Source organism: Acomys russatus, chromosome X, assembly GCF_903995435.1.
Source record: "Acomys russatus chromosome X, mAcoRus1.1, whole genome shotgun sequence".
In the NCBI taxonomy this organism is placed as follows: Eukaryota; Metazoa; Chordata; class Mammalia; order Rodentia; family Muridae; genus Acomys; species Acomys russatus.
The window spans coordinates 8,906,720-8,930,846 of NC_067169.1; the positions used below are offsets into that span (position 1 = coordinate 8,906,720).

General features: G+C 41.1%; 1 protein-coding gene across 1 annotated transcript in view; it reads left to right on the forward strand.

Annotated features, from left to right (window-relative positions):
- Slc9a7 (solute carrier family 9 member A7) overlaps positions 1-24,127 on the forward strand; it is a 151,176-nt gene that overhangs the window by 46,945 nt on the left and 80,104 nt on the right. The window contains exon 2 of the mRNA XM_051142420.1: positions 21,177-21,376. Within this exon, the coding sequence (XP_050998377.1) occupies positions 21,177-21,376 (200 nt within the window). The remainder of the gene's footprint in view (positions 1-21,176; positions 21,377-24,127) is intronic.

A 24,127-nucleotide genomic window follows, 5' to 3' on the forward strand; every position in this document is an offset into this window, starting at 1 on the left:
CTTTACAGTAAAAGGTAAGTCTTAACCCACGTGTGCAACCCTTGTGACCTATGGCTTTACTTTATCAGATCGTAACCCTATCCAACTCACCTCAGGTACCACTCTTTGATCTCATTTACCAAGAAAAGGGAGAAAGGGTGGGCGGGGAGAAGTTACTTAGAAACCCTTTGAACAATGGAATTTCATCCGTTGGGCTATTAAGACAATTAAGGACAACTTTTTCTTGAGAAGTCCATACCCATGGTTTAAGGTGTACTGTTGTTTCCCTCAGTGCCTCCCTATTGTCAATGAAGGAAACCCCAAAGAAACAAATGAGATCATTTATTCTGGAGCCCAATATGGCCCGAGAACATAGATTCAGGTTTACCTAAATACTATGTTCCAACTATTACCACTGACAGTTCCATGAAGTTTTTATAGTAATAGACACTTAAATCTTTTTTTGTATTATACTCAATTTCTTTTTTAAAATTTTAATTAATTTATTCAGATTACAACTCAATTGTCATCCTGTCACTTGTATCCTCCTATTCCTCCCTCCCTCCTGCTTTCACCCTATTCCCCTCCCCTAGGTCTATGACCGAGGGGGACCTCCTCCCCCATTATATGGTCATAGGCTAAGAGGAAATAGAAAGATCCATAGGGTCTTAGAAACTTACAAGAAGAACATTGTGACAAGTGGATCAGGGCCCATGGGGTCTGCTCAAACTATGACACTTAAATCTTAAGAAAAGGCACTTTTTAAATATATTGGTAGGCATATCAGGTAGGCGGGTTTGACAGATACACATGGAACTCTCAGCTATAGGCCTTTTTTAGATGCTGACAGATGTTTTGGTTGCTAGAAACTGGGGGTCTGATGGTAGTAAGGCTCAAAGGATGTACCTGATGATTACAAAGATGTTAAGTCATATTCATACGGGGTAATAAGTTACAATTAAGAGGCGATAAAGATGCTAGGTGGTAGTGGCGCACGCCTTTAATCCCAGCATTTGGCACTTGGGAGGCAGAGGCAGGCGGATTGCTGTGAGTTCGAGGCCAGCCTGGTCTACAAAGCGAGTCTAGGACAGCCAGGACTATACAGAGAGACCCTGTCTTGAAGAAAAAAAAAAGAGGCGATAAAGATGCTCCAAGATAATTTAGCTCTTGACCTGCAACATTTGAACTTCTCCACATCTCTTGTAGTTAGAGCTTCTTTGCAGCAGTTCATGTTCTCACTACTAACCTCTGTTTTAAAAATCCTACTTATTCCCCCCCTCCAAAATCCAACTCTCCTTTCTACTGTCTCATTCTGAAGTTCTTTTCTGTGCAAGTTAAAAATCTAGGCGTCTTCTGAATAGAAGTCTCTGAAAAGAAACCCTTAGGCTGCTGCAGGTATATGGAACTGTGTCTCTCTCTGTTCAATGCTCCACTGCCCGTGACAAAGAGATGAGATGAACACGGGGTTTTATTCAAGTAATTGATGTGGGCATCTGATTTTTCTACAGATGGGAAAATGTAACTGTTGGCAGAAAATTGAATGGCTAGGAGCTTAATAGCTAACTCATATTCACTGATGTATCCTCTCTTTGTTGCCACAGAAACCTTCTGTTTTCTGGCTAATACCTCACTGTCCTACCTTAACACCTCCTACAATGCTTCCAGTCTGATTTCTCCTACTTTATTTTCATTTTTTCCTGCTTATAATACACCACTTAGATGTCTTATCTGAAAAGCTCTTTCCCCGTCAGAATATGTCTCTTTCCTGTGACTGCTGCATTCATACTTGCTGTGCATATCATCTGGGGAGGCACTAGTTTCTGTGTTGTCACTAAATAGATTACTGTCATTGTGTTGGTCTATGTTCTATTGCTGTGTAGAGACACCGTGATCACAACTATTATGAAGGAAATCATGTAATTGAGGCTGGCTTATAGTTTCAGAGGATTAGTCCATTATCGTCGCGGTGGGAAGCATGACAGTGTGCAGGCAGACACGGTGCTGGGGAAGGAGCTGAGAGTTCTGCATCTCCATCATTACGTGGCAGGAAGGAGAGAGAAAGAGAGAGAGACAGAGACGGAGACAGAGACAGACATAGAGAGAGATAGGACAGACAGACAGACAGAGAGACAGACAGACAGAGAGAGAGAGACAGAGAGATAGAGACAGACAGAGAGAGAGATAGACAGACAGACAGACAGACAGAGAGAGGAGATACACACACACACACAAAGACAGAGAGAGACAGACAGAGAGACAGAGACAAAGAGACAGAGAGAGACAGAGAGAGATAGACAGAGAGAGAGAGAGAGAGGAGATACATACACACAAAGAGAGAGACAGACAGACAGACAGACAGACACACACACACACACACACACACACACACACACACACACTGGGCCTGGCTTGGGCTACTGACCCCTCAAAGCCCTCTTCCCCAGTGACACACTTCCTACAACACGGCCACACTCCTACTCGCTCTTAAATAGTACTACTCCCTAATGACCAAGCATTACAATATACGAGCCTATGGGGGGCCATTCCTATTCAAACCACTATAGTCACCAGTCATAGATTTCTCTTTGTTCTGTTTGGAAATGTTGAGTCATGTGGCTTTGAAGCCAAGGAGACATTTTTCATCTCTTTGTAAACATAAGCTGAGCAACAGAGAGACGTGTGGAAAGAAGAAGCAGACACCGTAATAGACGGGGCTCTGCTCTTGGTGCTCTTGGTGCTGGCATATGACACACCCTCTCGACACTTCCCATTTGCATTTTGCTAACCTTATTTTGAGTTCCTTTAATAATTGTGACTCATAACTCTGTAATTCTCATCACAGAGGGTGCCTTTTGCTGGTGTTTTATTTATTTACCTTCTGTGGTTAATTTATTTTTGGTTTCTTTGGCCCAGAAGCTGTCAGTGTGATACTGAGGAAGATGCTAGTGGAGTGGGTTTCACTTTGAGGCTCTATCATGTCATTTAGGCTCTAATGTGTGGCCATAGTTTGCTGCTTCAGGAACGGCCACAAACGTGTCAGCCTTAGTTTCCATCTCTTGAAAGAGAAGCCAGGTGGGCCTTGGCCTGGGCACAGTAGTGAGAGCATGCTGGCCAGTGACGCTGGCTTTCTATAATGGCTTCCTGGCCACTTTGCCTTAAGGAGTCCTGTACTATGACTGTGGATGCAATATACAAGATGGTTGTATCACTCATTGATCTGATCCTTAATTAGTTTTAAGGCAACTTTCCCATCTTTTGTGAGAGCAGAGTTCACTCAGATGGTATCAAGGAAACCTTAGTGCCTTATGGGCACAAAGTGATCAGCAGAACCAGCTTTGCTGAGCAGCCAAAGCTTTTGGTCCTGTAGTTGGCGAGGAGCCACTGGAGACGTGAAGCTTGGCAGTGGTGTTTCTTTTAGAATTACAATCATTGGGGTGGTTTTAATGTAGACTTCTAAGTAGTGTGTGGTGAATGCAGGGAGGTGAAGAAGCTGTGAAGGATGGTTGCCCCGATGCAGAAACTTAATGGTGCTCGTGGGTGTAAGTGAGTTAAGGGTGACTCATAAGGAGCTGACTGTGGCAAAGGCAGGGAATGGGGAAGAGGAACAGTGCTGACATGGAGGAGCGGGAGGTACCTTTGGCACCTATTGAGTTTGAGGTGTCAGAGAGCTGATGAGCAGGCAGTTGGACAGAAGTTCCCGAGCAGGGGGTGGGGCAGGGGAATCTGTGCTTACTCTATGGCTGCTAGAATGCCACTGTTAAAGCTTTATACTGGTCAGGGGACTTTTATTGTGGCAGGTTTCAAATTCATAAAAGTAAAGGCAATAATGTAATACATGAAACACTTGAGTTCGTTATCCCGCTTTAGTAATCACCAGCATGTAGTCCATCTTATTTAATTTATGCCTCCCATCCGACTTGCCCCATGTCAATACGATTTTGATCCAAATCTCACACATTATATCATTTTCTTTGTAAATATGTCCAGGAGACGAGGGATCTTTTAATAAAGTGGCCATAATATATTATCAGCTCTCAAAATCCATAACAATTTTGTGATAGTTGTCAAATATACAGCAAGTTCATATTTCTCCAATGGACTTTTATTGTTTAGTTTGACTTAAGATCTAAATAAGACCCCTCCAATAGCATTTGGCTGATATATCTTGATTGCTCATAAATTTCTTGTCAGTAGGCTCGAGTAGGTAACTACTCAGAATATTCTAGGACCTTTTGTATAAACCTGAACCACAACCATCAAATTAAGGAAGGAAACCTGTGGAAGGATGTAGGACAATGGGAGCATCTTCAGCAGAGGAATGATTTGATACCCATCCCCCCAACACATCATGGCTAATTTTAGCTGTCAATTTAACACAGTGAAGATTCACCTGGGAAGAGAGTCTCAATGAGGAGTTGTCTATATCCAACTGACTTGAGGGCGTGCCTGTGGGGTATTGTCTTGATTACCTTAATTAGTATGGAAAGTTTCAGCATGAACTCTGATGGCACCATTTAGTGGGGATAAGCCTTGAAGCGTGTGAGTGAGTTGAGCATTAGCAGGCCTGCATGCATTTATTACTCTCTACTTTTGTCTTTGGATGTGATGTGATTAGCTGCTTCATGTTCCTTCCTGTCTTGACTTCCCTTTAGTGATGGACCTGGAGTGTAAGCCGAATAAATCCTTTCTCCCCTAAATTGCTGCTTGTCAGCATCTTTTTCAATCCCAGGAAAAGAAATGAGACTAGGACAGCGAGAACCATGATGTTTTGAGGGAAGCTGCTAAAACTCTTGAACTCAGAACTTGTTTCTCCTGCGGTTTATTTTCAGTAGTTTTGCTGTTCAGTAGTTTTGGTTGTACTTGCTTTTTTTATTGGCCCAGAAATCTTTGTGGCCTCTGTTTCCTGTGTGGTAAATGTTAATCGTGTGAGCCTGGCTCAAAAGGGTAGAAGCTGCCTTCCACGTGATACTTGGGCCCCATCCTTCCCCTTTCCCCCAGCATGAGCCAACTCAGGCTCCTCTGATGCTCATTTGCCAGCCCTCATTTGCTGAGGGTTTTCTCTGAACTCTAGTTTCTAGCCTCTTTCCTTCTTCTCTGTATAGTTTCACTCCTCTACTAAGGCTCAATTGAGAAGTCACCACTTCTATGAAGTTTTCTACAACAACTTTCTTCACGTGAAAGAGATATTCATTCTATATCCTGTTGTGTGAAATTTTGTGGGTTTTTTTTGTGGTGCCTGACACACTTTGATTGTAATGTGGACACAGGTGGGACAGATGTATATATGTGTCTGTGTGTCTGTGTTAGGACTCTGGAGAACAGGCTCTGTGTCAGCTACCTTCTGGCCTCCCTGTGAGTATATCCAGCCCAGAGCCCTCCCTACCTGGAATGTAGGGGCCAGCTTTTGGGAATTATTATTTCTTTTTTTTAGAGTGAGCAACACATTTCCCATTAAAGCTACTCCACTCTCTTCTGTTTTAAAATGATTTTTATCAAGGAACCTGTTGAATTGACATAGTTTTGAGCTAAGGTGAATTAAAGGCAGTTTGCAATTACATCTTATCGTGCTCTTAGAAACATGTAAAGGATTTTGCTGGATGTGTAGTGTGAAGCGTTTCTTGTGCCATTAGTAGAACTGAGGTTGTTGACTTTGGCTATTTTCCACGTAGTAATAACTTAGGAAATTACAGCAAAAATATGGAAATCTTGTCTTAGTTAGAGATGGAGGCTGGTGAATCCCTCTCCCTTCCACACTAGAATGCTGACTGCCTTGTTCTAATCAAGGTCTTGTGCAGACAAGCTCAACTGCCATGAGTTCATGAACACAGTAGCCCTGTCATATCCTGAAGACAGTATTTGACCCTGGTCCTTTCTGATCCCTGGTTCTGTAGTCTTTCTACTCCCTTCTATGATGGTCCCTGCATACTGAGTAGCAGGGGTTGGGGGATGCACCCATTTTTCACAGGGATAACAGAGATATGGTAGTTTCATGGTTAGTGCATTAGGGTAATTTTTCCTTAAAAGTGGAATTCATGGCTGGAGAGATGGCTCAGAGGTTAAGAGCGCCGCCTGCTCTTCTGGTTCTGAGTTCAATTCCCAGCAGCCACATGATGCCTCAAAACCATCTATAATGTGATCTGATGCCCTCTTCCGCAGACAAAGCACTCATATACAATAAATAAATCTTTTCTTAAAAAGTGGAATTCATGCTAGGAGGTCCAGGTGGTCAACACCTCCTTTGGAAGATCAAGAACCTTCATTACGATGGTAATGTAAGAAAAATTACAGCAAACAGAACACCCCTCAAGTAGTGGCTATGAACATTGTATTACAGATCATAATTTCTCATCTATAAAGAAACTATGTCCTACCTGGGAGGTGAGGTCTGAGTTTAGCTGCAGGGATATTATTGGTGGTCTAGAAAAGCTACTTGCGTTCTTCTCAAAAGATAGTATAGTAGTCAAGGTGGCCATCTTGGCAAAATACAAGTTAAACATTTATCTTAAATGCTTGAACCAGAAGTGTTTCAGCTTGAGCAGTTTGTTCCAGATTGAACTGATTGAACACCCTTCATCCCAAACCCCAAATGTGAGATTCTTTAAAATCTAGAACTTGTCAGTATTCAAAAATTTTTCTATTTCAGAGCATCTTGAGTTTGGATTTTTGGAGAGATGCTCAAGCCGTACAATAGTCTGTATGACTTGAACAAGACAAATATATTTTCTCATTGTTCTGAAGGCTGGACGTCCAAGATGCCAGCATGGCCAGCTGACTGTTAAAGGTGCCCCTCTCCCCATTATGATTTGGATAATATTTCACCTGGTAAAGATGATTAAGGTTCCAAAGGTAGCAGGAGGTTCCAGGAACATATCAGAGGAAAGGTTGTTTGTTTAGAAATGTAGTTGGTGTTTAGCCGAAGAACATTTTTTTTTCTATATTTCTACACAAGTTCTGGCTGTGCAACATAGACAAGTCTGGAACCTGTGATCATTCTTCTGCCTTAACCTCCTGAGGTTTGGGATTTCAGAAGTGTATTACAATGTCCAGCCTATATTCTATGTCTCTGTTTAATCAGATCACACCTTTTCCTGCTTTCTCAAAACTGGGTCTCTCTGTGTAGCCCTGTAATCACTTTGTAGACCAGGCTGGCCTCGAACTCACAGAGATCTGCCTGCCTCTGTCTCCTGAGTGCTGGGATTACAGGGGTGTGGGACCTCCATTTGGCTATGAACGTCTTTCTATCTTGAATTTAGTCAGATGGTCACAATTTTAGCTGTTGAAGAAAAGCACTATTAATGTGCAGATTTTCTATTGTACTGTCTGCAAACCTGGCCAGCTACTCATGGGAAGGAAAGGTCATAGACCTAGAGAAAAACCTACTACCACCAATTTTCTAAGCCAGTACAATTTTCTCACTGCACCCTAAGTCCATATCCTTATAAACACAGATAAGTGTAGCTGTCACCCCTCATCAAAGAAACTTCTTTTTGCATCATAAGCAGACCGTTATAAAAAGCCTAGTCCCAGCTGATATATTTACAACATAACTCCTGTACCTATGGCTCATGGAACATTGCAGAAGATGGGGAAGGTAAGAACATAAGAGCCAGAGGACTGTGAAGTTGCTACAATATGCTGTCGTCTAGCTTTAACAGGGAACCACAGCCATGAAATCTCAACAACATGGCTGCCTAAATGAGATCTGAACAACTCCAGCAGCAATTAACATCCCATCCTAGATGGACGAAATATCACAGACCCCATGCCTTGGTGAAGAGTAAGAACTGCTGAGAGAGGAAGAGTTACCCTTCCCTAGGGATGAGCCACCTGATTTAGTATCCAGTGGAGAAAAGAATTATTAATAGTTAAATTTTTCCATACCCCAAATGTTGATCCCCACTTTTTGGTGATGGAGATGAAATTGAAGGCCTTGCATGTGCTAAGCATTCCCTGTACCTATGAACTGTAGCCCCAGCACCTAGCCCTTTGTAATATGAGTTCTGTATACTGTCCAATAGAGTGGGATGGATTTATACAAATTTCTTTACTTGGGCCATTATTGAGAATGTGTCTTTGTTAGGCCTCTATTGATGAGTTAAGGACCACAACCATTAGCAACTTAGGGGAAGGAAAGGGTTTATTTGGTTTAAGGATTATAGTCCTTTATGAAGGGAAGTCACAGCAGGAACTTAAGGTAGGAACTGAAGTAGAGACCATGTAGAAATTCTTCTTACTGGCTTGCTCCTCGGGCTCATATTCTTATACCTTCTAGAACCATCTGCCCAGAGATAGTACTGCTAACAGTAGGCTGGGCCCTCTCACATCAATTCCTAATCAAGAAAATGCCCTGCAGACTTTCCTACAGGCCAATCTAATGGAGGCGTTTTCTCAGTTGTGGTTCCCAGAATGACTCTAGCTTGTGTTGAGTTGCTAAAAATCTAAGCAGCACCGAAGGATATACATATATACACACAAATATATGCATATGTACACATATAATTTAATAAATAGATATTAATAACTTTTTTCCACTGGACATTCAATTGAGGGAGGCACGGTCATCCCTAGGAGAGGCTGATTCTTCCTCTTTCAACAGTTGTCAATTGCTTATAGCTCTTCACTAAGTCATGGGATCCTGTGAGATTTCCTCCATCTGCCTTGTGATGTTAACTGTTGTTGGAGTTGTTCAGGTTTCATTTTGGATATATATATACATATATTCAGTACTTAAAAGATCAAACCTTAAACCCTAATGTGTTAATATGTTAAAGCTCTTAAGATGTAAAAATGTGCCCACATTAGTACCTTAAGCATCCTGAAGAGTAAGTTATGGCCCAGGCTAAGTATCTATATCCAGTAGGAGGTCTTAGGCTTAAGAAAAAGAAAAGCATCTGTGAAGTTTAGTTTCTCTTTCCTATAAAAACATATTTATGCTCTATGTACTAGCACATTTTCAAACAATAAAGGTGATATCAGTATTTTTTGACACTTAAAATGCCAGATCCTTCCACGTGCTAAAGATATAGATGAAAATTCATACATTTATTGTGTACAACTCGTTTTGGAATGTCTAAATGTTGCCGAACAGTAAAGTTGAGCTAATCTGTGAATCGCATCATACACTTGGCACTTTTTGGGAGTGGAAACATTTAGAATGTACTCTCAGTCATTTCAAAGGGTATCATACACTGAGCATCCTTTAGATTGTACACTTCCTGAGAGCTAAATACTTCTTACTACCACCTGCCTACTTTCTTGGGCCTGAGTCCAAAAGATTTCGGGTGCCTGAATGAGTGGTTAAAGAAATGTTAATTCATCCATATATAATAAAAGAAGGAAGAATACAAGGGAAAAAATTAGGATTTTAAACTATCTGTTTTATTTCTTTAATTTTTACCATTGTACATTGTGTGTGGTGGGGGGTGGGTAGGGGGGAGACTGGTGGGGAGGGAGATACAACCACTGTGTACAGGTGGAGGCCAGAGAAACATTGTGGGAGTTGGTTCTCATCTTCCACTTTGTGGAACTAGTGTGGGCTTTGCTGTTGCGTCTGACACATCACTCTAGGACAGCTGGCCTGTGAGCTATCAGGTGATTTTTCGGTCTCTGCCTCCCATCTCCCCCTAGCAATGCTAGAGGGATTACACATGGGAATCACTGCATCTTTTTATTTGGGTTTCAGGGATGGGATTCAGATTGCCAGGCTTGCAAAGCTAGACCTTTAGCTGCTAAACTGATTTCCTGGTGTGTGTATGCATGGTGTTTTTTTTTTTTTAATTAAATTAAATTAAATTTTTTTCTTTTTCTTTCTTTCTTTTTTTTTTTTTTTTTTTTTTTTAAGGATAGAGATGGTCCTGAACTCCCGATGTAACTGAGGATAGCATTAAAATTTTGATCCTCCTGCTTCTACCTCCTCAGTGACTGGATAATCAGATACGCATATCACACGTGAACTACTACACTGAGTTTATGCTAATGAACCCAAGGCTTCAATCATGTTAGGCAAACAATCTTATCAGTTGATCTACAGCTCCTGAGCTATGTGTAGTAGGCAAAACTTCGACTATGATATCTGATCTTTTTTACAGGCTGGAAATGTGGGTTTTGTATATTGTGTGTGGCTCCTATACACTTTGCTGGTAGCAACTTTCATGTAAGAGAAAAGCTGAGCTTTCAGGGGGATAGGGGTGAGATTTTTCGTTTTGAGATCATCTGTGATTTAAAGACACAGGATATCCTGGTTTATCTTTGTTGTCCAGGTGACACTGTCTTTATTTTAAATTTGTAGATATGAGTTGCAAAAGTCAGAAATGTTTCCTCATGACACCAACTCCCTTTAATACACATTTGAGTATAATGCAGCCTCTATCCAAATGCCATTCAACAAACAGATGTTCAACACTGAGTACACCCGATACTTATATATGTGCAGAGGAGAATTCAATAGATACCTCCGTCTGCCCCCTATGGAGCTGAGAGTTGGGCCAGCTAGGCAAACAGACCATGAAAATCTCATAAGAAGGTATGGCATGTTTATCAAGAAAGCATGTAGCGGGGCCTGGAGAGATGGCTCAGAGGTTAAGAGCACTGGCTGCTCTTCCAGAGGTCCTGAGTTCAATTCCCCGCAACCACATGGATCTCGTTATCTCATCTATACTGAGATCTGATGCCCTCTTCTGGCCTGCAGGTGTACATGCAGACAGAGCACTGTATACATAAGAAAATAAGGAAACCTTTAAAAAAAAAAAAGAAAAAAAGAAAGCATGTAGCACAGTGAGAGTATAATGCTGTGGGAACTAACCTAACCTAGGGAGTCAGAGATGGCCTCTTGGAGCAAGTGGCACTTCCGTACAGTGACCCATCAGCAAAATGATAGTAAAGTTAAATGTAAATGTACCTCCTGTATAGTGAGCCCTATTCACTACCTTAGTCATCTTTATGTCCCTGTGTGTTTGTTTTAGGGTCCTAAAAGATTTAGGATTCTATAAAGTATTTGACCTGTCAAACCTCTATTTATTATGTAGTCTTGAAATACAATATATCCACTCTGTTAGTCTTATGTTGGTTCAACTTTTTTTTTCAAGACATCTTTTTTTTTTGGTTTTTCAAGACAGGGTCTCTCTGTGTAGCCTTAGCTGTCCTGGACCCACTTTGTAGACCAGGCTGGCCTCGAACTCACAGCGATCCACCTGCCTCTGCCTCCTGAGTGCTCTTAATTCTAGCACTTAAGAGACCAAGGCAAGAAGATCCTGAGTCTAGACCAGCTTGCACTATATAATAAATTTGAGGTCAGGCTACTAGCAGGCAAGTACAACCTGTAGCCCAAAGGCTGCTTGCATCTCAGGATAGCTACAACTGGGAGCTAATACTAATTCCTAAACTTATTTAAAACACGAGACTGTTTGTGCATATTTTGTAATTTGATTGTACAGTTTTTGAGTGTAAACTTGGTGGAAGACGATGTCAAGTCACTATGTCAAAAGCTTGGACATCCCTATATACACACAACCTAGTTTCACAGAGATTTGAATGGAAACGCCTAGAATGGTAGCACTGGAAGGAATTATGGCTGCATTTTCAAGAGTCATTATTTACCTTTGTTGTTGTTTTTTTTTTTTTTACAATACAACTTTACCATGTATCATAAATATTGTCATTTTATGAATGCCTTTTGGTGAAATTAATCAGTCCATGACCATAGTCAGTTCTAGACTATTCTAGTGGAATCCCTTCTGCCCTGGCCTCTGTCCATCACTATTCTTTTCATCTCTTTAGAAGTGGAATTAGACAGCATATTTTAATAACTGGCTTCTTTCACTGAACATAAGTACTCAGTTTCATCCATGTTGTAAGTACTTCATTCCTTTTCCACTATATGAATATGCCATGCTTTGCATATTAATTCATCAGTGATGGACACTTGCATTGTTTCAGTTTGGGAACGACCAGTTTATATAAGGAATTTGAGCAATTTGAGATTTTTGGATCTGTGGCCATGTTCTGAAATCAATCCCTCATGGATACCTGTGGATGCAATCTCATGGTAAAAGGCTTAGAAAACAATAGTTTTCCTTTGTAAATTTCCATAGGAACTGGACTAAAAGACAGCCAGCCAACTAACTAACCAACTAAACAAACAAAAAACACCAAATTTACACTGTAGAACAAAAGATCAGAAGCTATATGGAAGACCTTGGGTCCTGTATTTTAGCGGCTTCCCAGGTGACTCTGAATAACCCAGCTTAAGACAGGCAGGGTATTTTATAAATGGATATTTGGGCTTGCATTATCGCCTATAACTGTGACATGTGATCTGGATGAAATGAGTGTGAGACATCATAGTCCATCCTTAGGTGTGTAGGAAACAAAGAGCAGAGGGTTTTCTGTGGACAGCAGATAGGGGCTTATGGCTCTATGCATCCAAGGGCTTCACATCTGATGCTTCAGTGCTAAGATTGGCTGTCAGGCAATTCTGAAAAATTACTCATAAATAATATACTTGAAGGTCACCTAGTGAGATGAGCATGTTACATAAGTTGAGTAACAGAACCAATGGTGTGTGACCCAGATCAAGTTAAACCTCTTAAAATTATACTGGACAGGTATTTATGATTTAAATGGATTTTTTGTATTGAGTAGTTTACTTTTTTAATTTTCAATATATTTTTATTGTATTCTTTCTCCTTTCCCAACTCCTTCATATCTTCCCTACCTCCCTACCCATTTAACTTCGTGTTCCTAATAACTTTGAAATGGGCATTTTAAAATAGTGACATTTTTGACATCATGCAACCCATCTTCCTTATAGTCTTAAATTTAATGGGTGTGTGTATGTGAATACATACATACTCATATGGTTTGTGCACTTGTACACGTGGATACATGTGGAGATAACAGAGGTATTTTTTCCCAATTGCTCTCCATGTTTGAGACAAGGTCTCACTGAGCCTGGAGCTCATCAATTAGCTCATCAATAAGGCTAGGCTGGCTGCCTGGCCAATGAGCTCCAAGGATCCACCTGCCTCTGCTTCTCTCCTCCTGCCTCAGTGCTGCTGTTACAGACTTGTGCTGCTGCATCTGGCTTCTATGTGGGTACTGGGGATCTGACAGGTTCTTGTGTGTGCACAGTAAGCACTTTACTAGATGGAGCCATCTCCCTAGCACCCTAGCCTTTTAATTCTTCTATAGAGAATAATCTTACTTTTCATAGGAAGACTGGTAGAGTCGTTTATTTTCTATTTATTTACCAAGCTAGAGTGCTGCATGCTGATGCATCATATGTGTGCATCATCTTATTAATGACATTTATATGTTTGATAAATCCATGGGCCAATCTTCTAAAATAAACATCAGCATTTATAGAGAATTATGCATATTCTCAAAATCCTTTTCTGGCCCAAACCTTTTAGAATGGGAAATTGTTAAAGAAATGTTTATTTTTTACTGACACTCATGAAGTTGCTGGGGGCAGGCAAATAAACTGTGGCACCTGGCTCCTCCATTGGACAGAGTGACTTTAATAAGAGGGAGCCCCAGAGCTGCTTTTCTATGAGTAGCTTTCCTACCATACTCCATCCCACACATGAACTCCTCTTCAAACTTTGGCTCCTCTAACATGTGGTTTCTTTATAGCAATTAAGATAATGTGAGGAAAGTGATTCAGCCAAAAGACTTGTAGGAAAACATCACCCAGGCAGCGGTTTGGTACTTTGTAAAGGATTTTGGCACAATGTACTCATTTTTCCAACAGCCAGATCTTATGGAAGAACAGTGGAATTACCTTGCTTTGCATGGCAGCTGACAGGAAAGTGATGCAACACACCCAGGACACCTTTCAAGCCTGCCAAATTCTCCTTTTGGCTGCCTGGTAGAGCATGTTGTTAGGGTGGGTGATCTGCAGCAACCACCTGAGATAAAAGTGTTAAACATTCAATTTAAAAACTGATGAACATGCGTCTCTCATTTAGAGTCCCAATAGGATGCCCTCCCCTCTGTCCCAGTTTCCTGGTAAGTGAAGGCTTTCGTGGGACATGCCCCTTGGGCTAGTACGCAGATATAAGTGAGTATATACCATTTGATTCTTTCTGCTTCTGGGTTCACTCACTCATTATGATCATTTCTAGCTCAATCCATTTATCCACAAATTTCGGGAATTCCTTGTTTTTAATAGCTGAGTAGTATTCCATAGTGTATATGTACCACAGTTTCTTTATCCACTCTGGGGGGGGGGAGGAATGGGAGGATACAAGGGATGGGATAAACATTGAGATGTAACAAGAATAAATTAATTAAAAAAAATTAAAAAAAAAGAAAATCAAAGAAAAAAAATTGATGAACATGGACAAGTAGTCAAGTAATAAATTGGGCAACATGCATGAAAGAAATCTGCCGAACCTTACCAAGTACAAGGGTTGCCTGTGGCTTTTATAGGGATGACGGCCATCCCCCCAGATCGATGCAACAAAAGTCTTACTCTGTGCAGGTGGAGGAGACTGTGATAACTCTCAGTTACCACGTCCTCCTGTGTCAGCAGCCAGACCAGTAGCAGACTGAGTAGGAGGCATTGAGAAGAGCTCTAACAATCCATTCTCAAAACCAAAGTCCCATCAACCACCGCTAACCCTGAAAAGTAATGGTTACGGCTAGAATGCATTGAGTTCTTTTTTGTTGTTGTTGAATTTGACATGTAGGTTGAGCATCCCTAATCTGAAATCCTGAAATCCAGGATCTTTTGAGTGCTGACATGACGAGCCAAAAGATTTGGATTTTGGAACACAGTAAATGTTTGATTCCAGATTAGGGACGCTCAACTGGTAAAGTCTACGTAAAAATTCCCAAATAACTCTGAAATCAGAAACAACTCTAGTTTCAAATATTTCAGGTAAGACATTCTCAACCTATAGTTATTTCTACCTGCCCTCTCCCTCCCCTGTGTGTGTGTGTGTGTGTGTGTGTGTGTGTGTACATGAGAGTACATATGTGTACAAGTGTAAAAACATATGGAAGGTACATACATGAATGCCAGAGGGCAACCTAGGGTATGGATTTTTGCTTTGTCTGTGGCAGGCTCTCTTGTTTGTTCCTGTACATGCCAGATTAGCTGGCCCATCAGCCTCTCAGAATTTTCCTTGTCTTCTCCCATCTCAGTGTAAGATTTGATGCTTTCTTTTCTTTTTATGTCAAATGAAGCATTAGGACTCAGAACAATCCTTACTATAGTCTGCACAACTGCACGGTAGTGGCCAAACCAAGTTGATTATCCTTCACCCTCAGCAGCATGCATAAGGGAAGGGAAGGGAAGGTCTCAATAGAGAGCAGTATATTCATGCACCTGTTCCTATGCTGCTTTTAATAAAGTCAACATTTTTAATAATGCAGCTGGTGGATACCTGCCTAGAATTACACCTCTCCCAATTGTTCATCTATTCTCTCAACAGCCTCAGTCACAAAAGAGAACATGGCTCCACACTAATTGGGGTTGTTATCTTTATGACATTCTGGCATTTACAATCACACTCGACCCATACTCCTTTCTTGTTCTACAAATGAGCACAAATACAAAATATTCATACATACATATGTCTGTCTATACATGTCCATAGTCCTTTGGTTATATCTTGAAATTGGAAGAGCTGGCAGTTGTACACCATTAGTACAGAATGCTGAGACAGTTGGAAGGTAGGTTTTGTTCATACCCACAAGTTAAAGTCTTGGGTTTTTTTTTTTTTTTTTTTTTTTTTTTTTTGGTCCTTTTGAGTTCACCATTTGCTTCCAGCCACATAAAATGTCAAAGTAATTCAATATGTATTTGCTTTCTGTAAAAGTTGAAATTAAATTATTTCCTGACGTTAGTCATATGCCTGTGAAATCAGTGACCCTCCTTTCCTCAGCTGGTGTCTGCTGTGCTCTTTTTCCACAGACATAGACTTATTTCTCTCTGTAATGTGGAGTACTGTGCTGTTGAGCCAGAGAAATCAGTACTTCTGTGGCTCCCTGCATTTTTTTTTTTTTTATGAGCACGGAACTTTCTGAGTGTTAAATAAAATCCCCTACATGTTTTAAGTCTTTCAGTTGTGGTCTTTTCCCAGTTTTATATCAGAAAATGTCTTCAGATTCAGCAAATGAACTAGGCTCTTCATGATATCTCCAGGTTTTTTTTTAAATCATTTTCTCAAACACAGAACAAAGCAACAACAAAAACTTCTCTGCAGTCCCTGATATCCTATTCTTTCTTTAGAGGCTGCCTCTGACATGAACTCTGCTGCCTACTTGTTGATCACTTCCCCTGGCAGGGCGGCTTTGCCAGGCCACAGAGGACGAGGATGCAGACAGTCTTGAAGAGAATAGATAGGCTGGGGTCTGTTGGTAAGGGAGGAGGGTTGCTTCTTTCTGAGGACTACAGGAGGGGGGATGGGAGAAGAGGGAGAGAGGGTAGGACTGGGAGGAGACCAGGGAGGGGACTACACTCGGGATGTAAAGTGAATAAAGTTTTAAAAAGATTTAAGAAAATGCTCCTTGTGAATTTAGTATCACAGCATGGAGTGTGACGATGGGAAATAGAAATCTAAACTGGAGCGTTACTCAGAGAATAGCATGAGTTAGCACTATACTATAGGGCTTAATTAGGTCAAACTCTGAGGATGAGGTTAACTATTTACCTTTGCTGTGATGGTTTGTGCTGCTGTTTTGAACCGTAGCATCATTTCTCTCACAGTTTCCCTTTGTCAATATGGGTACATTGGGCCCAGGGCAGAGAAGGAAAGGCTTTCTAAATATAAACACCAATATTGAGCATTTGCTAATGAATCTAGACATTTCGTGAAATTAAAGAATTTGTATACAACTGTTTGTTTAAAGGTTTATTTGTGTGTGTGCACATGCTTGTGCATATTTGTGTTTGTGTGTATGTGTGTGTAAGAGAGAGGGGGGAGGGAGGGAGGGAGAAGGGAGAGGGAAGGAGGGAGAGAGAGGAGGGAGGGAGAGAGACAGGGAGGGGGCAGGGAAGGAGAGAGGAGAGGGAGAGGGAGAGGGAGGGAGAGGGACAGGAAGAGGGAGAGGGAGGTGTTTAAGTACTTGTGGAGGTGAGAAGAGGCCATTGAATAACCCGGAGCTGAAGTTATAGGCAGTTGTGATCTGCCATCCTTCCAGCCCCTAAATCTCTTTTGTCACTATTTATTGTGGGGACCTAGGAGTACAGTTTACTTTCTTCATTAGTTCAGCTGATGAAGAGGTAAATAAAGTTAAGAAATAGGAATGTAAAGCAACTTTTAATGTAAGCAGTTTCTGTAAATATTGTGTTTTGGCTTTTCTTTATGAGCATGTTTAATATAAACTCTGTAACAGGTCACCTTTCTGCAGGCAGCACAGAACATTGTGTATCATGACAAGTGCTGAAGAGCTGTGGAAGTGCCTCATCAAATAACACTTCATGAGTACTTAGTTGTCTAACCAAGGACTGACATGAGACTAAAAGACATTATAAAGATCTAGAGAGTAAAGCCCTGAGAATATCAAGCAGTCCCCACCCTCCTGTCCCCAATGCTTCCAGTAGCTTTGGAAGGAAATTCTGGTGCCACAGCTGATCCTAGTCATTGTCAATATGTCACTGTAATTTAAGTTTAGAAACAATGATGAAGCTAGGTGTGGTGGCACATGGACTTCAATCCCACCATCTGGAAGGCAGAGACAGGGGGGTCTCTGTGAGTTCAAGGTCAGCCTGGTCTAGAGTCTAGGACAGCCAGGGCTATTACACAGGGAAATCCTGTCTCAGAAAAACAAACAAACAAACAAACAAAACAAAAAGCAAACCCACCCACCCCCCAAAAGGGAAAGAGACAATAAGATGGTTCAATTATTGGTCTGGAGAGGTGGCTCAGTGAGCAAAGCAAGTGTAAGGATCTGAGTTCAAATCCCAAGATCTTACATACCAGATGATCATAGTGGTATACCTATAATCCCAGTGCTTCTGGAGATGAGAGGTGGAGAGAAAAAATTTACCCAGAAGCGACTGGCCAGGCAGGCTGGTGAATGCTGCAGCAAAAAGAGAGGTCTCATCTCAAAGTAGAAGGCCAAGACTGACACCCAAAGTTGTTCTCTGATCTCTATGTATGCCCCTGCATTCATTCATCTCTCTCTCTCTCTCTCACACACACACACACACACACACACACACACACACACACACACACACACAGAGAGAGAGAGAGAGAGAGAGAGAGAGAGAGAGAGAGAGAGAGAGAGAGAGAGAGAGAAGTGCTTTTTCTTTGTCTTTGTCTCTCTCAGAGAAAGAAGGGGAGGGAGAGGGACAGAGACAGATAGAGAGAGACAGAGAGACAGAGACAGTCAGATGTATATGGTTTTGCCCACAGGATACCAATAAATGTAACTTGTTCACCAGATTGCCACAGAGAAGAATAACCCCTAAGGAAAATCCTTGCATCAAAGAGGGTAGAACATTTATGGAATTTTGCATTGTTAAAGGAGAAAAGGGTGCAGAGGCAGCAAAGATGCAGGCCCTGTTGGAGTTCTAATGTTGGGTGTAAATGCACAGCACACTGGAGCCATGAGGGCATGGGACCACACAATCACTGGAAGAATGAGCAGAATAGTGTAAATGAGAAGAATGAAGGGGCTATGTGACTTTCCTTCACCTTAGATAGAGCTCTGATAACAGACCAAAGAAACAATTCCACTGGTGTAGCTTTGTGAAGTAGTGGGTTTCATTGGGGTTACTTAAAGGAGCATGAATGAAAGAGTTGCCTATAGGAGCATGGACAACTTAGGTACAGCTGTACCATTGAAGAAGAGCCCTTCTCCTCAGAAAGTAATTTACTATGTATATCCCAGGGGCAGCTTCTACAAGGATATGTTTGTGGGTCGAATATTATGAAGTGTGTGAGTGAGGAATCACAACTGCTCCAATTTCAAGATGGCAGTATAGAGGAATGTTAATTTAGAACATGCCTGTTTTGGCAAGAGATCACATCCAAAGATCTCCTAGGTCTGTGGGATCCACCTGTAATGCAAATATGCCTTTAATCCAGGAGACAGAGGCAAACATATCCGAGTTCAAGGCCAGCCTGGTATAGACAAGAATCAGGTAAAGAAAATCTTAGATCCAGATGTGGTGATACATGCCTTTAATCCCAAACAAAGGTTTATAGAAGGAAGCACTCATGTTTGAAAGTAATGTCTAATTGAGTGGCAGAAAAGGTGACCAATCAGAGACTAGGATACGCCCAACTCTCACGAGAAGAGAGTGGAAAGGGAAGCTCCTTACGAGGCAGTTTTTCAGAGAGAGGAGGCAGGTTTTTTTGTTTGTTTGTTTTTTAACCAGGACAGTAATAGAGAGATGGGTTGCAGAGAACTCAGGTGAAGATAGAACAGGCCAGAAAATGAGAAGTAGCCAGATTAGAGCAGATTGCTGAGTTAGTTTGAGGCCAAGCAGATTAATTCTGTGCCAAGAGAGAAGCCACATTAAATTAATCAGCTAGGAGAAGAGTTTGAGCCAGAACAGCTGAGTTGAACCAGCCAGCCCAGAGCTCAGAGAGAACAATTAAGGGTGAGCTTGTTAAGCAGTAAGTCTCAGAGGATGAAAACAGTCTAGGCCTGGGTTAGCAGAGGAGATGGCTTCCCAGAGAACAACAGATCCAGGAGAATACAATTACCTTTACATTGCAATATCCATATTGTACCTGGAGGACAGAGTTCTATAGCAGATGGTTTGTTCATTGCTCCTAAACACTAGAACCGACTGTGTACACAATATACTGCCTTCCTGCTCCGTGCAGAGGAGCCCTAGGTTTTTATCAGTGTTTAAGAGTGAGAGCTACCAGAGACTGAGTATATATCAGACTTTGCTGGAGCAGTGATGAGGAAGATCATGGAAATAAACAGAAATGTGACCAGCAGCCACCCTGCTATAGGTAGCTCACAACTTCACTTACGAGCATAGATGCCCAGAAATCCAGAACCAAGCTAGCCACAACAGTGCTGAGAAGCATGTTCCTAAGGCTGTGCAGAGCGGTGCTGAGCAAATTCTGCATGGCTGTCTCTGTCATCATCTGATTTGTCACTGGATAGGAAGAGATGAATGGAAATTCAGCCATACGACCTGGCTAGAAGATCGGCACTGAAGAAGTGCTTGTCTTTTGCCTGTTCACTAGCGTCTGCGTTATGGGCGTCTTTGTTTTCTTTAGTATTTCTTTTTGATAATGATAAAGAGGCTTTTAAAAATGAACTCTGACTTTTCTTATACCTCTAAGGTTTAAAGGTTATTTCATCGTTGGCCAGGATGAGATTATTAAAAACATCATTTTAAATTGGTAGCTTTGAGAAGCAGTGACACAGCCCTCAATCATGACTGGTTAAGTTTATACTGCAACACTTAGCCTCCCAGTGGCTATAATTACTTTCTCCATGATCCTCAGTGCTTGGGATGACCTAAGCAAAACTATTTTTCCTCTCGTCTACCTCTTGTGTGCGGCAAAGCATGCGACATTTATAGCAACTAAAAATTCCAGTGGGCAGGTCCTCCCTAGCAGATGGCACTAGGACTGGCTTGAGAGATACTTGGGGGTTGGGGGGAGACTCAGTAGTTCTTCTTTCTGTTCTGGACAGAAAACATTCTACATTTTCCCCACCTCATCATCTCTATTCAAAGCCTCAAAAAGGAGACGTGAACCAGAAGTAGGATTGAATCTGTTCATAGGGCCATGTTTAGCCAGTGTTCTGTTTAATCCTCCTGGTGGCTGAGGGACTACGTCAGCAGTGTTATCCCTTCTATATTTCTTGTTTTGCCACATGACTGACTTTACAAGTTCAATGATAATTTTATTAGTGTTTATAATCCCAGCATAGATGATGTGGAAATCTCAGCATCTGCCCAGAGGAGGTAGATGGAGAAAGAGGAAGATAGACAGTCGTGCTTTTGGAGTTGAGCTTGGAGATTGGGCAAGTAGCCACATGACAAAAGGGAGGTAGTTTCAGACAAAGAGGGAAAAAACACCAGAGAAAGTGTACTTTGTCTTTGGCCAGTTTCTGGAAGAGAGAGACAAAAAAGAAAGGGGAGAATAGCTTTTTCTGATTAATTCAGAAAAGTGGGTAGGCTTAACTGAGCTGCATGGCTGCCCCTCCATAAATGACTGCACAGTAAGCCAGGACTAATTTTTTTTTAAATGTGTGTCACCCTCTTTTAGGGCTCATTGTCGGAGTGATCCTGAGGTATGGCACCCCTGCTACTAGTGGTCATGACAAGTCACTCAGCTGTACTCAGGAAGATAGAGCCTTTAGCACCTTATTGGTGAATGTTAGTGGGAAGTTCTTTGAATACACGCTGAAAGGAGAAATCAGCCCTGGCAAGATCAACAGTGTGGAGCAGAATGACATGCTGCGCAAGGTGAGTTGGTACCTTGAGTGTCTGGGAAAAGCTTGTTGAGTCCCTGGATTCATGTTGACCTGGAGGAGAGAAATCCTCCCAAAGCCCTGGACAATCTGTCACATTCCTGGTTTACAGTTTTGTAGGGTGCTTCTGGGTCAGGATGAGGAGAAGAGCCTGATTTTTTTAACATGTACATATATATTATTACACACATATACAATAAACTACATACAGCAGGAAGAACCAAGAAACAATCAGGAATTATATAAATGTTACATTCATAGCGTTTTGGCTATTTGTATTTGGCAACCTTGGAGAAAACATCTTTCCTATGTTGGTGAGTCTAAAATTCTGAATGTAAATCAGTATATAACATATCTCATCTCTATCAACTTAAACCATCTATCTAGACCTAAAAACATCTTAACCCCTAAACAACTAAGCTTCATTGTAAAACTAAGCTACCTGGTCTTGAACTCCATCAGAAACTTGAGAAGGAATAAAAATTGATTACCTGAGTAAACAGGAAGTGCAGGCTAGTAGGTTCCAAAATGAAAAAACAACAGAGACAGTTTGCTGCCTGAACAGTCACCAAAACTCTCTCTAATGTTGGAACATCATCTTTGGCCTTCTGGCCCAACGTTTCTGACAGACATATTTGTGAGGCAGGAACTATTGAGGACTTGCTTACCTGTCTTGGCAGAGTTTGGCCATCGACTCTGCCTGCATCCAAGCTTGCTTATTAGGCAGAATCCTATCTGTGGCCAAAACAAGGAATGATAGGACAACAGTAGATTAATCTACTCCTCAACTTAAGGCCTTAATTGTTATTCACAAGGTTGTTTTCAATTCATTGGGAGAGAATTTTGTATATTAATACAAAATAAGTTTAATTTTGAAACATTGGTATAGAATTCAAATTTAAGACTATATATATTTTTACTCTAGTATGAGGTATTGTACCCATACACCTCAATTATAATACAAGGTCTACTTCCAATACTTTGAAAGTGCTATCATAGGCTGTTTAGGATAATTAAGTAATACAAGTTAATTGTTAACTGATCAAATCATGGTCATGTCTACATTTAGCACAAGAATATACATCCTAGGTTTAACAAATAGACATGATTCTACAGATAGATAAGGCAAAATAGTTAGATAAGGTATTAAAAAAAAACCTCAGAGACATATATTTAAAGAAGTTTTTTATTATTTTAAAGATTCATTAACAATAAGATAGGTTAGCTCCTGGTAACACCCAGCCTACCTCAAAGATGATGGTGAACATCAAAGAACCCCCTTATGGAGATGGCTTCAAATGTGGTAAACCAGCCACTGGGCAAAAGAGCCAGATTTTAACTTTGTTACTTTAGCTTTCTGACCTGCTTAACTGGCTAGGATCTGTAGCCAACATAAACTGTGGATTGCACAACCTCTTTGTATATTCCCTCTTGCCTTGTTTCACCAACTGCATTGTTTTACTCTTTACTTTTAACCTTAAAAAGGAACCCCGCCTCTCTTTCCTTCCTTCCTTCCTTTTTTCCTTTCTTCCTTTCTCTTCTCCCCTCTCCTCCCTTCCCTTTTCCTTCCCTTTCTTTCCCCTTCCCTCCCTTCCCCTCCCCTCCTTTTTTCTTCCCTTTCTCTCCCTTCCCCTCTCTTCGCTTTCCTTCCCCTGCCCTCCATTTTCTTTCTTGCTTTTTTCAGACAGGGTTTCTCTGTGTAGCCCTGGCTGTCCTGGAACTCACAATGTAGACCAGACTGGCCTCAAACTCACAGAGATCCATCTACTTGCCTTTGCCTCCCGAGTGCTGGGATTAAAGGCATATTCCACTACCACATGGCAGTTATCTTTTTAATTCCCCTTTTAGCTTAGTCTGCTGAAATATAATTCATAGTTCTTCATGGCTTTGTTGACACAGCGTGCAAATATTTGAGTGCTTACTTACTAATGATGAATGCCAAAGACTTATGTAATCTTCAAAGGAAGGAAAGTTTGTTTTAGAATTTAAGTCCAAGCATTGTTTTTCAATTTCAAAAATTCCATTTCATTTTCTTTTGAGATAGTGTCTTAAAATGTAGTTCAGGCTCATCTCAAATTCACTGTCCTCCTGCCTCAGCCTCCTCAGTGCTAGAATTACAGGCTTTCACCCCTATGCTTGGCTGAAAGCATCATTTTTCATTTGATGGCGGAGTAGCAGAAATGTTTCAGAAAAAAAAGATTATATATCTCTCATGTGCATGATTTACAGGATAGGCAAGAAATCAATATTAAAGCTTTATTTATGTGGGTAGATTGACTTTTATGTAAGTTAATAATTTTAAATATTTAGCCTAACCATCTTCCCTGAAAAAAGTTCAGCATATTTATAAATGCTTAGTTCCATTAGCTGTACTATGATCGTCTGTGTAGAAGTGCCAGTGCAAGTTCCTTATCATTAACAACCGACTTCAGTCTCTGTAGAGTTACCAAACTTGAGCTGATGATCAGGATGTGGCTGACCTTGTTAATACCTTTGTCTAGGCCACATGAAGTATTTCTGAACGCTGTGCCCTTACATGGTGTAGGAGTATGTCTATAAAGGATTCCATGAATGGTCTGGGAAGTTAATAAAGACTCACGACAGCATTTTTAGTGCAATTAGGCCTCCATGGATATGTGATGAAAACCATGATGTTTTTATTGTCTGTTGAAAAACATTGGCAGCAGATTTCTATGAGTTCCCAAGATTGCCTTAAACTGTTGTGACTTAATATGTATGAAAACAG